General features: G+C 33.8%; 1 protein-coding gene across 1 annotated transcript in view; it reads right to left on the bottom strand.

Annotated features, from left to right (window-relative positions):
* Positions 1-17,367, bottom strand: part of LOC105535982 (latrophilin-3-like) — a gene marked incomplete at its 5' end in the record, with an annotated part of 131,393 nt that extends 114,026 nt beyond the window's left edge. Inside the window, one exon of the mRNA XM_011975233.1 lies at positions 17,258-17,367. Coding sequence (XP_011830623.1) covers positions 17,258-17,367 — 110 coding nt within the window. The remainder of the gene's footprint in view (positions 1-17,257) is intronic.
* Positions 17,368-18,119: the final 752 nt, after the last annotated feature.

Here is an 18,119-nt window from a genome sequence, read left to right as displayed (position 1 = left end):
AAAAAAAAAAAAAAAAAAAAAACCCAAAAAATAGTAACAATGAAATGACAAAATTTTAAAATAGTATAGGACAGAAAAATAGCATGATATAATATAATGGGTGCCTGAGTTGCAGATAAAATATAGAAGATAAACTGTCTGGAAGTCATTATTACCACCTTTTGAGAATTACGCTCTGTCTATAGATGTATTTTTTTGTTGTTCAATATTTGTACAAGCAGAATTCCACAAGTCACCAAAAGTCAGTTAGCAAATGAATGTCATACTTAAGATCCAAAGATATATTTCATACTTTTAGCATTCAGAAACTTAGAAGTTATTAACTACTTTGACAAAGAATTTGGACTTATCATTCCTCTCATAAGTGGAATCAAAGTATATCTGTTTCATATCCCTGCAGATAGTGTTTACTAAATTTCACAAGATGCTATTTAGTATCAAGCTGAAGAAAGCTGACACTGCCAGTCCTTTCTTGCCAAATATTGGAAAATTTAATTAAATAGACATTTGACTGCAAGAAGGCAATGTTGAAAACTAAATAAACTTTATCCTTTTAACCTTATTGACTGACCAAAGTAACACAAAACATCAATACCTCATCCGAAACAAGAACTCATATTGGATGAACTTTGTCTCTGTCAAGGATATGACTACTAATGGAGGTGGTGGAGCAAGCCTTAAAATCAAATTACTCTGATGTGACAGCTTAATCTCAGACTTAACATAATCTTTATTCTACCACTTTACAACTTCTTGGTGATTTAATAATACTGATTTTAGGGATCTAGCATTATAAGCTTTAGACATGCCAGTTAGAATTCTGGCATGCTGTATCTTTGGTTTGTCTATCACATTAAAAAAAAGAAAAAGAACAAACTTTGGTTGGAACTAGAACTATCCATTACTCTGAAGCTTTAGAAAGGTGAACATGACAGTTTAATGTTAATTTAGTTACTTTATATAGGAAACTAAATAAATAATTGTAATAATAGTGAATTAAAGCATAAGAGAATAGCATAAAACAAAAGGTTATACTTTACATTATTATTCCAATTATTGTTTTTCTTTTCACAAAGTGGAGATCATTAAGCCTTACAAAGCTAGGATAATAATAAAAAAACCTGTTCTTATCTTTAAATTGTTTTATTCATAGATTTTGGCATTGGCATTTTCCTGCAAGTTCTATTTTCACACAGGGAAGCATTATAACAAATCAAAGTAATTTGGTTACTTTGGTTTGTTTAGGGACATGAAGAGCTGCTAAAAAGGAAAGTGATCGAAGCCTAATAATTTTCAAGGTAAGAGCTCACATTTTTCCATGACTGGTCAAGAACACACTAAAGGTACCCACTAAATGTTTGTTAAAAGAGTAGAAACATATACTTTTTCAAAGTAAAGTAAAAATTGTAATAGATTGAATTGGGGAACAGCTATTCAAAAATTTAAAGAAGTATTAACACTATCAATAAGATGGGAAGAGAGAGGCCAGGCACGGTGGCTCACACCTCCAAGCACTTTGGGAGACCCAACAGGCAGATCACTTGAGGCCAGGAGTTCGATACCAGCCTAGCCAACATGGCGAAACCCCATCTTCACTACGAGTACAAAAATTAGCCGGGCCTGGGGGGCAGGTGTCAGTAAACCCAGCTACTTGGGAGGCTGAGACAGGAGAATCGCCTGAACCCAGGAGGTGGAAGTTGCAGTGAGCTGGTATTAGGCTATGTACTCCAACCTAGTTGACAAAGCAAGACACTGTCTAAAAAAAAAAAAAAAAAAAAAACGGAAGAGAGAGAAAGAGACTAAATGGTGACTAATGACCAATTAGAAGGCAGACAGAATTAAGCAACCAGTACGTACTTTGATTCTGAATTCTTTATATGGGGTTGAGAAATAGAGGAGAATGAAAGGAAATTCAGAGAAGAGGGTAGAAAAGAATTGCCAACTTGGACAAGCTACTTAATTCTTACTCTATGTTCCTTATGTTTAAAATAAAAATCCTATTACCTAATTAAACAGATTATTATGAGAATATGATAATATTGTATGCAAAGTATTTAGTACTGGCACATGGTACTTGTTCAGTGAACAGCATCTACTATTAGGAAGAAGCTTTTAATTTTGTCTAGCAATTTCTCTTCCTTTTCTGATTATGACAAAGAGGAGAAAATCAAGTAGGAGAGTCATAATCTATTTTTATTAAACACCCCAGAATATTCTTTCTCAATCGTTTCCTGAGCTGTCATCTTCTAAGTCACTCTAGCTTACACTCCAATCAGAAAATGAGCTGCTAGTGTTTAATGATTAATTTGCATCAAAAAAATTACCTAGCAACCATCACTACTATAAAATTAGATCTCAGTTTCTGTAAAAGTCTACAGTCTACTAAAAGGATCTGAAGGTAGATGAACACTAGTTAATGCCACAATTTTAACTCTTAAAAGCACATCCAGGTAAAATATCTCAAGAACTTAAATCAGAAGAATACAGTAATTTTTAAACCTTGGTATTCAGAGCTTTATGATTTAGTTTTTCCAAAAATAGGCTAAATATCCATATTGGATTCACTTTGTTAAAGTAATTATAGCAAACTTTTATCAAGCACCACTTATGTGCTGGAAACTGTTTTAATTCTGTTACATGCATTACTTATTCGAATAGTCAAAGTAACCATGAGGTAAGGGCTTGTTTTGAAGAAATAAACCCTTTTTCAAAAACATCACGTTCACCTGGATATTTGTAGTAAGCAATAGGACTCTTTATCTCCAATATCCATAAAGAAGGGAAAAATTTCCTGTTTTCCACGAGTTAGGTTAAAAAGAAAAAAGGCCAGTATGGCCTCCATAGATTGGTCCCTATCAGCCTTAGATCTTCAAAACCAACAATAAATGGGATTTTTGCTAAAAAGCTCCTAATAGTGTTCAAGCTACTGTCTGAGGATAAATATAAGGTATTTCAACATTTTAGAAACTGTCATCAGATAACTAAGTAGCAGCGACTGTCAAGATTTGATCAAGTACTACAATTCATCATAAATTCTCAAATTGTGTTAGAATCAGTGCTAATCACAAATGCAGACCATATCAATAAGTGAATTAAGAAGTACAGATTCCAAAAGACACAGAATAACATGTTTCTCACTTTACACTTACCATTCATTCTTTAAAAGAGAAACATAAGCCATCTGTTGCAGAGCAGTCATTCATAATTAATGAGACTCAAACTTGGTGTTTGAACCCGTTTAATGTATTAGTGAGTGCCTAATAAAGTGGAAGGAGAAATTCTTAGAGCTTTTTCTTGATAATATCCATAGTCATATTCTTTTCTAAGCAGGCAAGTTTCTTGAAGATAGCTTGATGTGTCTGAATGAGTAGCTCTTGATAAGTAACAGAGAAGGACAAGACCAAACCCCGCCATTAAAAGTTTCTATTAGACTCTGATACACACAAGTAGCCATCTACCAATTCTGTTGGTCCTTGAGCAATCAGAATGAATCCAAGAAGAAAAGAAAAAAGAAATCTTGTAGAAATAAATACATTCCCTCTACAGCAAAAGTGAGTATGATTTCTCTTCTGATCCTTTTGGTGTTATCTTGTTAAATGTAACATCAAATGTGTTCTCTAAGAGTTAAGGTGAATACGGGAGACAGCAAGTCAAGGAAAAACCATACTAAGATAACTGTTATGTTCTACCTTTTGAGAGATTCAGTCTTTCCTTCTCTCCATAATTCCATTAGTTTTCCTTTTATTGCTTTTTAACTTTAAATTAAAAAAAAAAATGAGTCAGAGTCTTGCTCTTTCTCTCAGGCTGGAGTGCAGTGGCATGACACTGCAGCTACGACCTCCTGGGCTCAAGCAATCTTGCAACTTCAGCCCCCGTAGTAGTTGGGACTACAGGCATGCACCACCACACCTGGCTAATTTAAAATTTTTTTGTACAGACAGGGTTTCACTATGTTACCCAGGAGGGTCTCGAACTCCTGGGCTCAAGCCGTCCTCCCGCCTTGGCCTTTCAAATTGCTGGTATTATAGGTGTGAGCCACTTTGCCTGGCCAACTTCAGACAACTTTTGGTATCTATGAAGTTTCTGTTACTGAGCATTGAACACATTTCAAACTTCTTTAAAAACTACGCCCAGAAAATATTTGCCAAAGAAATCTGAATGCATATTTGAAGGCTTCCAAAAAGCAAATGGTTAGTGTGTAGCGATTTAGTGTGTAGTGAACATAAAAGTGTGTAGTGAACATAAAAGAAAATTTTATACCCACCTTCCCTAATAAAAAGTTCATTTACTGGCTTTTTCCAGGTAGTTTTGAAACGAGTTTATAAGAAACACCATGAAGTTTGAGAACCAACCGTAGGTAAAGAAAGACTGTTCTTTGATAATATTGAGAAAGTTGGTTTTTGATTTGTCAGTATGCCACCAAGTGCCTTATCATAGGGCATATTGAAAGCAACCAAAGGCCAAGCAATCAATCAGTCACATCAGGATCATTTTGAATTCTGAAATTTCTCTGGAAGAATCTGAATTAAAATGAGAAACTGGACAAAATGCAAATTTCAATTAAAGAGATTATATTTTAATCTTTTATATTTTTGAAAGTAAGCCTTAATCACTCCTTCCATCTCTAGAGTACAGAAAAATTACTTTAGAAATTTTTCAAAACAAAGTAGCATGATGGACAGAGAAGTCAAATGGCAGTTAAGAGCCAGTGAGTTCTAATTGTATAATCATTGACTCTTTCACTTATTCTAAGTCTTAGGTTCTTCACCTATAAAAAGAATTAAAAGATGGTTTAGATTGTTTTATAATTAAAATCCACTGTTACTATCTAGAGACAGAATGTCAAGACTCATATAATCAGGTTCAGCCAATATTTGTTGAATGAAATAAAAGAACATGGCCCAAAGACCACCTGGAAACATTTAAGGACATGGACAACTCCTTAAGAAGAGGGAGAGGCTTGTTATGTATGGGGAGAGCTGGGCCTGGAGGGAAATAAACTAGTACCAAAAGCTAACACCAGTGGAAGGAAAGTAAGAAAATAAAAGACATATGATTCATGAAATTGTCAGTACCAGCATGTCAACTCCAGAAGGGCTGAAGAACAGGAAATTTCAGTAACAAAATAACCCAGTGAGCTGAGCATAGATTCAGAAATTTTGCCTGATGCTACAGTGAGCCATTATTGGTGCCACTGTACTCCAGCCTGGGCCACAGAGTGAGAACCTAACTCCAAAAAATAAAAGTAAATAAATAACTAAACAAGAAAATTTGTCTGATGTATTTTAGCTATCACCTAGGGTTAAAGAAAGCAGCTGCGTAAAAGAGAACTGGTTTAAGAGCTAAATCATATGGCAGATGCTTTTGTAATTAGCTCTGTGTGGTTCAGAGTGGGACATAAAATCCAGCAGTGATTTGAAATAAAAAATGAAGAATTAAGGCAAAGGTCTTGTCTGTGAAATTACACAAATAGTCAAGGGAGGTAGAAAATACTATAACTCTTAAGATGGTTGGAGCTCCCCAAATCCTAGGATAAATTAGGGGGATTACATAATTCCAAGATCCAGTGCCTGATAGCACTGATTATCAGAAGACATTACAAATGCGTGGCATGCAATACGTGTATTAATTTGAATGGCTATGATAGACTTAGCATTTCTAATGTGGCCATCACAGTACAAAGCTTTTTGATTTTAATTTTAATTTCATTTTAATTTTTCACACAAACTCTGTCAATTGATTATCATCTCCATTTTCTAGGTGAAGCCATTCACTCAGAGCAGGAAAGTAACTTGATTAGAACACAGCTAGTAACTGGCAAAACTAGAACACAAATTCAACTCTGATTCTAAAGCTCTCACTCTTAACCACTAAGTTATATTCTCTAGTGCTTGAGGGAAATCAGTAAGGCAAAGACAGGGAAAATGTGGCCAGACCTAAAAAAGATGCAAATTATAATTAGAATATGTCTTTGCCATAGAGATATACTAAGAAACAGTCACTTATTTTTTCTCCAAATCACTTACTATTCTATTCTGTATTTGTTTCTGTTTTAGCCAAAGTAGAAAAGCAATTAGCCACAGAGAGAAGAAAGCATATATTTATAATATATAGTATGAAGAACCAAATGGTATAGAGTTCCTTTCCCAGTCTTTGATCCTATCTTGATATAATTACTTGGATGATGACAGAATGATGAGAAAATTGTATGTTTCTGGAAGCTAGGAACCAGTCATGTTTGTATCATGGCAGGGTGGGCATTTGGACTTCATACAATGTTTTCAATATAATTAAGTTTTCATGAAATGTTGGTAAAATTAAATTAATACATACAAAGCAGACCTGTAAGTCAGTAAATATGCATTTAATTCAAGTTTTACAAGTAAATTATTGTGAAAAATTCATCTGTTTGAAGATATGAGAAAATACAAATGGAAAACTCACTACATGTATTCATCCCATTAATCTAACACATATATTCATAAACAACTCTTTATTTACCCATTCACTATTTTTGCTGTCCTATATAAATAGTAGATGAGTGTAATATAGTAAAATTAAACTTTACTAAATGATAATTTGACCTGGGTTTGCCTTGAGTTTAATATATTCATAAATGAAATTAAAACAACTTTTATCTATAATGGTATACTTTACACCCCACCCTTCCCTAGTCCATAACAGATAAGGTATATGTTTACATTTTAAAAACAATGTATTAGAAATATACAATAAACTTTATTTAGAAAGCAAAACTATTAGAGGCTTGTGACTCCTTCCTCCATCTTCTATGTATACCACTCCAACCTTTGTTTTCAACTGTCACATATCCCCTTCCCAACACTGACTCTCTTGACTTCCTCTTATAAGGACATGTGTAATTAGATTGGAACCACTCAGATAATCAGAATAACCTCCCATCTCAATATACTTAATTTAATCACAACTGCAATATCTCTTTTGACATTTGAGATGACATACTCATTCTGAGAATTAGAATATGGACTTCTTTGGGGGAACTTTATTGAGCCTATCATATAATAAGTATTTATTTGACTTTGGATTTTATAAAAGGGTTTTGAAAAAAATAATTAGGCAATTAAAAATGTTATGGTATTAACAGGAATTATGATCTCCTACCATTTGATACTTTCTTCCAAAATATAAACAAAAGTATTAACATATATATTCCTTTACTAATTACTAATTTTAATGAGGTATCATGTTAAATTTAAACATAAAAAAGAATGTAATTCTGTCATTTGTGACAATATGGATGAACCTGGAGGACATTATGTTAAGTGAAATAAGCCAGGGACAGAAGAATATCTCATGATCTCATTCATATGTGGCATCTAAAAACTTTGATTTCATAGAGGTAAGAGTAGAACAGTGACTACCAGAGGCTGGAAGATGGGGAGGAGGGAGGAATGAGGCGAGATGTGTCAACATGTAAAAAGTTACAGTTAGATGGGAAGGATAAGCTTTGTTGTTCCATTGCACAGTAGGGTGACTTTAGTTGATGATAACAAGTTGTATATTTCAAAATAAATGGAAGAGACTATTTTGAACGTTCTTACCATAAAGAAATTAATTTTTGAAGTGCTGGATATGCCAGTTCCCTGATTTGATCATTACACAATGTATAGGTGTATAAAAATACCACACTTATAAGGACAATTATACAATTATGTGTCAATTTAAAACAAATCTTTTAAATAAATAAGTATTTGAATGATGAAGTGCTTTCTAAAGCAATTACTTAAATTTTTTAGTTTCATAAGATTCATGATTGGAGTAGAAGAAAATCAACAATGCTCATTTATAGCATTTTACTCAATTTTACATTTATTTAGAACAGTTTTATCTGGAAACTTACTTTATAGATCTCACACAACATGTTTTCCGTAAGATCTTCTCAGCAACAAATACTTTGGGATGAAAACCTTATCTTTGTATGTTTTTTACTATTCTTCTTGTATGCGGTATAGTTTTAAAACAAGATATTTTAATCTCATGTTTATAGTGTTCAATTTGAATAACTTATAGAAATTTCTTTGAATTAAATTTAAGTGCATAAGTTCTATATTTTACTATTTTGAATAAAGCTACATGAGCATGGTTGAGCTAATCCCTTCAATCTTTTATGTCTATAATAAAGTTTTACTTCCTAAACCAAATATTTTCCTAACTTGGTCAATCCAATTAACTTTTTAATGCTCTCAATTCATCTCGATTCCTTACTAATTAGTATCTAAGTGTACATTTACATATTATTAATCTAATATAAGTCTATATGAATCTTATCAAGATGTTTATACCATCTGATGTTTGGTTTATTTGATGTAAGTTTATCCATATATCTGCAGTATAATGTGATATTTTCTAAAATATATATTAGAAAGAGAAGGTCAATTTATTCAATTTTCTTCTGCAAACATATTTTCATTCTCAACAGATCCTAGAAATTTGAAAGAAAAACTGATTTAACGAAAAAAACTGATTTAATGAAAATCAGTAGTGGTGACAGTGCTAATTGCTGGTTAGCAGCTCTCCAAGTCTGTCTGCCTCATCTAACTGGACTTTGGCCATACTGTCTTTCTACCACTTATGAGAACAGGCCAACCTCTTCCCTACCTCAAGACCCTTGGAGCTGTTCTCTCTGCCTTGAGAGTTCTTCCCCAGACTCTTGGCCTATCTTCTTCTTATTCTTCAGGTCTCAAATATCCTCTTCAGATATTTCATCACACCCTCTGTAGAACAGCCCCTTCATTGTTCTTTATCATAGACTCATACTGATTTTCTTCTCTTTTATCATGAACTTTTGATTTCTTTTATCATTAACTTTGTTATTTACATGTATTGGTTCATGTGTTCATTATTTGCCTTACCTGTGGGACTAAGGTCTTCACTGGCATTTAGCATAGTTATTGGACCATAGTAGGCAGCAATAAACTTGTTTGATAGAATTATTGTTGCTGCAAGAACTTATTACTAGCTTTTGAGACTTAAAAGAAAAAAAAAATGTGCCAAGAGCAGTAGCTCATGCCTGTAACCCCAGAAGTTTGGGAGGCTGAGGTGGGTGGATCTCTTGAGCCCAGGAGTTTGAGAGCAACCTGGGCAACATAGTGAGACCCCTGTCTCTACTAAAAATTTAAAAAATTAGCCAGATGTGGTGATGCACACCTGTAGTCCCAGCTACTTGGGAGGGAGGCTGAGGGAAAGAATTACTTGAGCCCAGGAGGTGGAGGTTGCAGGGAGCTGTGATTGTGCCACTGTACCCCAGCATGGGTGAAAGAGCGAGATCCTTTTTAAAAAAAAAAAAAAAAAAAAAAAAGCGCTAACAATTAAAGAGTGCTCTTACGTCTATTAAAATGAAACTCTAGAGCAACAGTTGCAAATTTAGATACCTTTCAGAAGCCAGGAAATATTTAAAATTATTCAGGTGAACCTTTAGAATACAATACAATGAATTACTGAAAAATACAACACACAGAAAAGCACAGAACCCACCCAAAGTGGGCAGAACCAAATCAGCCCTAGCCTGTTGCTGCCCAAAAGGAACACAAGGTCTGTGTTGCTCCAGACTTTATGTTAAATCTTACTTTTAGGTGTTTCGTAGGCCTAGAGAATCCCTTGGCAGGCTGAATCTGGCCCACCACCATTACCCTGCAGTCTTTGCTCTAAAGTCTTTATGGGGATCTGACCCTTCCTGGTCACACCTAAGCTCTTTGCCAGCCCATTCTTCTTCCTTCGGAACAATACTCTGCTACTGAATTTCGTGAAGTCTTGATGTCCCAGCCTAGATAGTTACAGGAATTAGACTAGCGGGAACACAGAGTCCCGATGACTCTTACTTTTTCAGAGGTCCGGCTTTTCACCTTTTCTCTCCTTTGTTTCTGGAACTAATACTTTGTATTTGGCCAATAAAAACCTCTGCTTTATTTAATTTAAACTAGCCAAACTTGGTTTTCACAGATTTTCAAAAAAACATTTCTTAATAACATATGAATTAATGACATTCAGAAATGGCTCACTACCTTCTCCATGTTGTACACTGTAATTGGTACTAGATTCCAGAGAAATCACAGCATACAGGGAAGTCCAAGGTTTCTGCCTTGCCTATCTGTGGGTTTATTTTCTGTACCTCTTGCATTTTATATTTCATGCAAATACCAAACGGTTTTAGTTTCACATTCTCCATGCAATTTACTACCTATCTTGTCTTCTCTGCTAAAAATGATTGCCCTTTTCCTCTCAGGAAAGTCTATTCATATTTTAAGACTCATATCTAGCAGGGCACGGTCCCAGCACTTTGGGAGGCAAAGGTGAGAGAATCCTTAGAGCGTAGGAGTTCAAGACCAGCCTGGTCAAAGTAAGAGCAGCAAGAGGCAGCCAAATGCCTAGGCAGATAGTGGGGGGTCCCCAGTGAAATCCCACCTCCAAGCCACAGACAGTTTAAAGCCTGAAAGCCAAGCTATAAGTTAAATCCTGGGACTGGATTGAGAACTTGTCTTCCTGTTTGGTGCGCTTTCCTCTGATTGATCCCTACCCTTCACCTATTTTACATATAGCTACTCTTTCCTAATTGTTTTTCTACACTGTCATGCCCACCTTCTGAGTGGTGTCTTCACTGTAACCATTTTTACACACTCACAAACCAATCAGCATGCACTCCCCATTCTGGGTTCATAAAAGACCCCAGACCCAGACACACGGGGCACTTTTCCATCTTCAGGTAGGGGAATCCCCCCCGAATCCCCTCATTGCTGAGAGCTTTCCTTTTGCTTAATGAATTTTACTCTACTCACTCTCCAGTGCCCGTGTGGCTAATGCTTCCTGGTTGTGAGACAAGAACTTGAACCTAGCTGAGCTAAAGAGCAGAAAGACCGCAACAGCAAGCAAAATGCCATTTCTACAAAAAATACAAAAATTAGTTGGGTGTGGTGGCATGTGCCTGTAGTCCTAGCTACTCTGGAGGCTGAGGTTGGAGGATCGCTTAAGCTAGGGAGGTCCAGGCTGCAGTGAGCTGTGAATGTGACACAGGACTTCAGCCTGGGTAACAGAGCAAGACCCTGTCTCAAAAATAAAAACAAAAACAATATAGCTCTCTAAGGGTCACCTTCTCTAGAAGAGCATCTATGAAGACATCTATCCCCACCACCACCACCCTAGTCAAATATCAGTCACTTTGGATCAGTGTGCCTTCTCTGTATGTTTCTAATGTGAAATGCTTAATTGCTTAAGCTAACATTGTAAATTTAGTACTCTAAGCCCCACTTGACTGAACTCCTTGAAGGAGGACAGAATCTTTATCTTGGTTTTTGACCCCTAATACTTCATTATAGTGCTTGGTATGCAGTAGGTACTCAAAAGATGTTGAATGAAAGGAATATAAAAGAAGGAGGTCTCACAAGCAAGTAATATAATCTAGTTGAAAATAACTTCCATGTACATGTGAAGAAGTTCAATAAAGATAGGAGGAAGTTTATGATTAGAACCTGTAAGAAAGTATACTTGCTGGGCACAGTGGCTCATGCCTGTAATCCCAGAACTTTGGGAGGCCTAGGCGGGAAGATTGCTTGAGACAGGAAGATTGCTTCAAGACTAGCCTGGGAAACATAGTGAGACCCTGGGTCTACAATTTTTTTTTTTTTTTTTTTTTTGTTAAAGAAAGAAAGTAACTCCAGCTATGCTTACTATTTTCTAAACAGAATGATGATAGCAATGTATATGAATATGCAATATTTTTGACATATAAGCAGGGCTTAAATTAATTATTAATTACTGGTTCATTTCCCAGAGCTTTCTGAATCATCTGTTATATAAAAGATACTGTAAAGGACAGAAAAATTATTTGGAGGGAAAGAAACTGTGGTAAGGGAGAGAAAGACTGGGAGAGAAGAAAAAAACATTTTGTTGCTCTTGTTATAGATATAACTCTAAAAATATTTATATAGCTGATACAGAGAGAGTAACACTTAAACTAGGGACAATACTTCCTATATTATACAAAGGCATATGTAATAATAATAATATGAAAAAAAGATGGTTGCTGGTATCATTCTTGAGGATTGCAATCGCCAAGTAATTTGGAGAAACTAAAATGTATGTAATGTATATTTTAAAAAACAGATCTTTCTTTTGAATTAATAAGGTCTTATTTGCAGACAAGAGTTTCTTGTGTTTATGATTCTAGCAATGAATGCAGTACTTCTGGAGAAGCCATTTGACTACATTTTCTTCCTTCTTCCAGTCCTTCAATACATATTTATTCAATGTCTACTGTATATATGAAACAGAAAAAGACACTGTAAATTAAAATATACCTTGGACATTTTTGTGATCTTTCTAAAATTAAAAATATCAATTAATTTCAGCACGATGAGTTAAAAAATATGTACTAATTTATTTACATAATAGTTATCAAATGTGTACACATTTAAATATGCACTCATTTGGACATTAGTTGCAAAGATGTATTTAACTGTTTATAATTAAATATTTAGATTGTTTTAAATGCTAAATGTGTAATACATTTTTCTTTTAGTAAAAATTATTTATAAATATCAATTTTCCAATAATGCTCATTTTTCTTTCCTGTTCATAAGGACAATCATGCACACAACTATTCAAATGGCTAACGTGACTAGTAAGAAAGTCTTAAGTGCTATAACAAGTTTGTTTTAATCAAACATTCATTGCTAGTCACTTTCCAAATTGCGTACTTCTCCCCGCAATTTCCTAAGAAAATTCACCATGATTGCTAGAATAAGTAATATATGCTTTATACTTCTGAAAAAAAAAAAAAAGAAAGAAACAAAGGATTGAAGAGAAAAGCTGGATTGTGAGAGAAGACAAACACCTTTTGAGTGTAATGTGCGTGAAATTGTATGCCTCCAAAGAAAGACAGTTTGTCAGCAGGATACAAAGTAAAGATTCTTTGCTCAGAAATACTCTTGAGTAGGTGGTTAGTTGTTTTATTGTCTTCTCTCGAATACAAGCCATCCCTGTAACCCTGCTGAATGAAGGAAGCTCTAGATGACACAATTTCAATCTCAAATCAGGTCAGAAGGGAAGGAGGTAGGGTGAGAATAAGAAGAAAGATGGAAGAGCAAAAACGTGGCATTAGTAAATGTGAGGTTTAACCTCTTGAATATGTGGGTCATCTCCTGGGGAGAAAATATCCACTAAAGAAGAATTTTAAACCTCCTAAGAAAATGCAAAGGCTACAAAAGTCACACTGCAACTGAGGTGTGCGAGGAACAGAGAAAGTATTGATTCATCTGTTCCAAATTCTTTCAGAAAAAGTGTGTCTGTGAACCCAAACAAGAAAAAACAGAACAGAAGTAAGAAGGTAGGACTTAGATAACATTAAATATATAACTTCAGTGATTCTGAAAAAGGAGTACAAAACACTCAAAGAAAGTGGTCTCAGTAAACAGTTTAAAAACTAACTCTTCTTATTTTCTTTCTCATTGGCATCTTTAAAAGTCATACCATTTGATTGATTTAAGCTAAAATTCCTCTAAAGTTGTTATTGTTCAATTATGTACCTATTTAGTGACTCCTAAAATTCCGTGCAAGAATTACTGCAAGCTTTCCTCAGATACTTTTAAACTCTACTTCTCTTATGTGATACAATGAACTTTATTGACTCTTTGTCTATATTACCTTTAATATGCTTCATTATTATTACGTTTTCCTATAAATTTTGTTTTTCTACGTTTTTTCTATGAAAAAGTCTCATCTTAAAAATGAATATTGCCATGGAAACACACACACACACACACACAGACACACACACAACTATGTATAAATAAAAATAATAATGTTTCTTCCACATATCAATATTAAGAATAAAACATTCATAAATAGTAAATATATTACTATGAACACTAAAGTTTGTGGTCATAAATCCGAAATGGAAATGGATATTGCTAAACTGTATAACAAACAGAACCTAACATTGTTTGTTCAGTTGTTTAATTCCAATATTAATATTAAATCCTAAGTCTGAAGCTTCCCTCACACTAATGAAATAGGGACCTTTTATCAAGGATCATAAAATATTGTTAAGCACAAGGATTTTCTCTAATACAGGAAATTAAAAAAGTATTTTACTTAGGAGCCTCATTCTACAGTGCAAGTAGTATTTTCATGGTACAAACTAGTTACACCATAAAGTTTCATAAAGTGTTTGGGAAAATAAAAGTTTGTAGTGATTCTGCTGCTTTAAGAAAAAGAACAAAAAGTCTTTAAAATAAATAGGTAAAGGACTAAGAAAAAGGGCTCCGGCCCTTGAAGCACTTTCTTTCACCACATACCATTAATGTACTGATGAAAATTATGAGTTAAAAATACTATAGAAGATTTAATAGCTCATGAAAATATAAATGAAAAACAGTTATGGAGAGAAATACAGCTAGGTCCTTAAGAACAGGTATTAGAAACAGACCCAAATCTAGTCTTTGCCATTCTCTAGCGAGTCTATATTTCACATGGGACATTTCACTTTATCTACTGACCTTCAGTTTCCTCTTCAGAAAAATGGTGATACTCACACATAACAGGGAGGATCTTGTAAAAATTAAATAACTTATGCATGTAAACACTATCCATGTAGAAAACGGCATGTGGTTAAGTGTCAATAAACAATAACTCTTTTAAATAAGTAAATCTTTTCACCATTAGAGAGTCATGAATTTTATGCTTAAGAAAAGAAAAAAAATAGCTGAGTGTTGAAATAAATCAGGATTTATTAATAGATCCAGGAAGGTCTACAAGGTGAGATCCAGGAGAAGCACCTAGCTTTTTGTTAAGTAATCAGACTGTATTCTAAACTGAATGATATAGTTTGTAGGTATGTCCCCTACAAATCTCATGCTGAAAAGTGACCTCCAGTGTTGGAGGTGGGCTATGCAGGACATGATTGTGTCATGGGGGCAGATCCCTCATAAATGGCTTGATGGCCTCCCCATGGTAATGAGTTCATGTGAGAACTGGTTATTAAACCGAGTCTGGGAGGTCCCTTTCTTGCCATATGATGTACCTGCTCCCCCTTCACCTTATACCATGAGTAAAATCTCCCGGACGCCTCACCAGAAGGAGATGCCGGTGCTCTGCTTGTACAGCCTGCAGAATTGTGAGCCAAATAAACCTCTTTTCTTTCTAAATTACCCAGTCTGAAGTATTCCTTTATAGCAACACAAAACAGACTAACAAACACACCCATGTTCTCTGATCTCTGGTTGTCTTTCTCCTAAACCAATCTGCCTTTCAAATGAGTCACTATAGTTTATTTTATGATTTATACTTTCTTTTAGGTTATTTTCTTTTCAAATCATGTTAAGTTTATTAAATGAATTCCAATTCTACATTATACTTTTAACTGGAATATATTCCAGATAATTTAAACAGACCCGATCGGGGTACAATGTGTAAATTAAACCAGTATATAAACTGGCAAGTGGGTATACCTGAGTGTATAATTCTTATTTAATGAAATTATTAGATACATATTTTGATATAATATTTCTAAGGTAGTCAGTAAACTTTCAGGATGATCAGAATTCTCTAAATATAGGATATTAAGGAACCAAATTGCCCATCTCTGAAAATTTATTAGAAAAAGGAAATCTGTGGTAAACCATAATCCCTTTATGCAAAAGTGTATGAGCAAGTTATTTATATTAAAGTGATTTAAGTAGATGATATTTCAGAATGAGTTTGGCAGAGGATTTTGAAGTGGCTATCCTCAAAGACATTTTAAAGGAATACAGGAAATTGAAGAGACAGCTGTGAAATTCTTTAATTAAAAAATTATGATAAAATCTACAATCTGAAATTTTACTTCACCTTTTGTTTCAAAATATGAACATAAAAATATGAATGTAAGTTTCCTAAAACTGTCTTTAAAAGCAAGGTTCACCTTATTGCATTTTTAAATAAAATGCTTTTGTAGAAAAGGAGTCTTTATATTTCACAAAGGTCTTATTGTGCAACCCAAGTATAATTGTCCCAATTCCAAGATGGTTTACAAATTTTATCTCCTTAAAATATCACTAGTGAATAATAATGGCCAGTAGGGGCTTTATCAAATAGAAGGGCCTATAGAGATACCAACACAAGAAGCGTAAGCTAGATGAGCTATCAATAAATTCTGTACTCTAAGGCTTTTTCATAACAATGATCAGCTTATAAAACTTCACAAAATAAACTTTCTCTAATCATTCATTCTATAAATGAAGCTGAATGAAATTTTCTCTCAACTGTTTTCACTACTATTTTAAAATTTCAATTCATCTCTTATTGGCCAAATTTCTATTACTGAAGTTTGTATACTTCCAGCTCACGAGTAATGTCCTGCTTCTTTAATAAGTGTGAATGAGGCCAGCCTAGAAATATCTTTACAAAAGTAAACTTGCTGATCCCCAGATACTTTGCTTCTTATGAAACATCAAAGGAAGTCGAAACCTAGGATTTGTTTATGATACCAGGTGTTTTCTATCTCTGGGATAAGCTGAATATCTATTATGAAAATACATAATTTCTGAGTGATTTTCACTAAGAATCTCATAAATAATTAACGAGTTAGATAATTCTTTTTTGAGATGCTGTCAGAAAATGTTTCATTTTAGATTTTTTGATTCTTCATTATTCCTGGAGAAAAGACACATTGTTGGCATATACCATATCTGATAAAAACATTGCAAAGACATAATTCTCGAAGCTGTAAAACATATAGTCTGAAGAGTACTTTACATCTTTTAATCTTTATTTTTTTCTTTCTGGTCTACTCCTTCCGGATGAATATATTTCTAATTCTCAAAATGTTGACAGCAGATGAAGCTTAGATATAATTCTTCTATCAAATTCAAAATGTATAAATTGCTATACATTATATATATAATTGTATTGTTCATTTTCACTTCTTATCTGCTTGGACCTGGATAATTGGTATAATACTCCCCTAACCTTTTTCTAAATGTTTTATATTCTTGCACTAATTAAGAAAAGTGTGTTAGAATAGGTATTCATATACAGAAATAATCACAAGTAAACGCTGTAGGATAGGGTAGGCAATATCTAATTCTTCTGATGGCGGGGAGGGTCTATGATTGTCAAAAATTAATATTAGCCCATTTTTTCATTTAATTTACGTGATTTATGTTTTCATAGAGAATATTTGTCAATGCATGCAAAACACAGTTTAATATCTTTTGTCTTTCCAAGAAAAGTATAGGAGTATACATACTGTAAGGGACACATTCATACTGCACTTCAAGGTATTTATAGGTTCCTGGACACGGGTCTGGAAAAACATCAGGACCTGCCACCACTGCACACTGGGTTCTGTTATTGCATCTGAAGTCAAAAGAAAGGAAAAGAAGTAGTAAGCTTACGCAAAGTTAAATTATTATCAACATCAACACTAATTTTATTTCAGTTCCTGTTATACAGATTTGAATAAGGTTTTGCTTAATTGGGGGCTTTAGGCCTATTAAGAAAATATCTGTAGTACAGTTTTTAGAAACTAGACATTAAAATCAATCTATTCAGCTTGCTCATATTAACTAATTTAAAATTTGATTGAATACAGCGTAATTTCTAGTTAGAAGTTAAATATTGCTGAAGCAACACTAACTGGTCCACAGGATATTGCCAATGTGAACACAAGTAGGAAAGACTATTTGATAGGAAAGACTCACTCCAGTACAAAAAAAAAAAAAAGATTTTAGAAAATATAACCACAGAGTATATTAGGCAGTTGTAAAATAAATTCACTGACTATGATGACATTCATTTTAAAGGCATGAAAAGTGGTATTGAAAAGCTTTATCTGAGCCTAACAAATTAGTAAAAAGTTAATATTTAAATATTAAAATGAGTATTTGAATTTATTTTGTATAAGTTAATATAATATTACTACTTATTAAAACCATTTTAGGAACTAAGTGTCATGTCCTTTTGTTCAGCCAAATAATGATACAATCTTCATGGATTACTTATCACAAAGGTCAGTATCTTATACTATAAAATAATGACTTTAAATTTGTAAAAAGAATAATGACATACCACTATTAAAACATAAATATAAGATGAAACTGGAGGTTATC

The sequence above is a fragment of the Mandrillus leucophaeus genome, unplaced genomic scaffold (assembly GCF_000951045.1).
Source record: "Mandrillus leucophaeus isolate KB7577 unplaced genomic scaffold, Mleu.le_1.0 Scaffold1526, whole genome shotgun sequence".
Taxonomy (NCBI): Eukaryota; Metazoa; Chordata; class Mammalia; order Primates; family Cercopithecidae; genus Mandrillus; species Mandrillus leucophaeus.
Note: the sequence above shows the minus strand (reverse complement) of the source record. Positions and strands in the feature narration are given on the sequence as shown.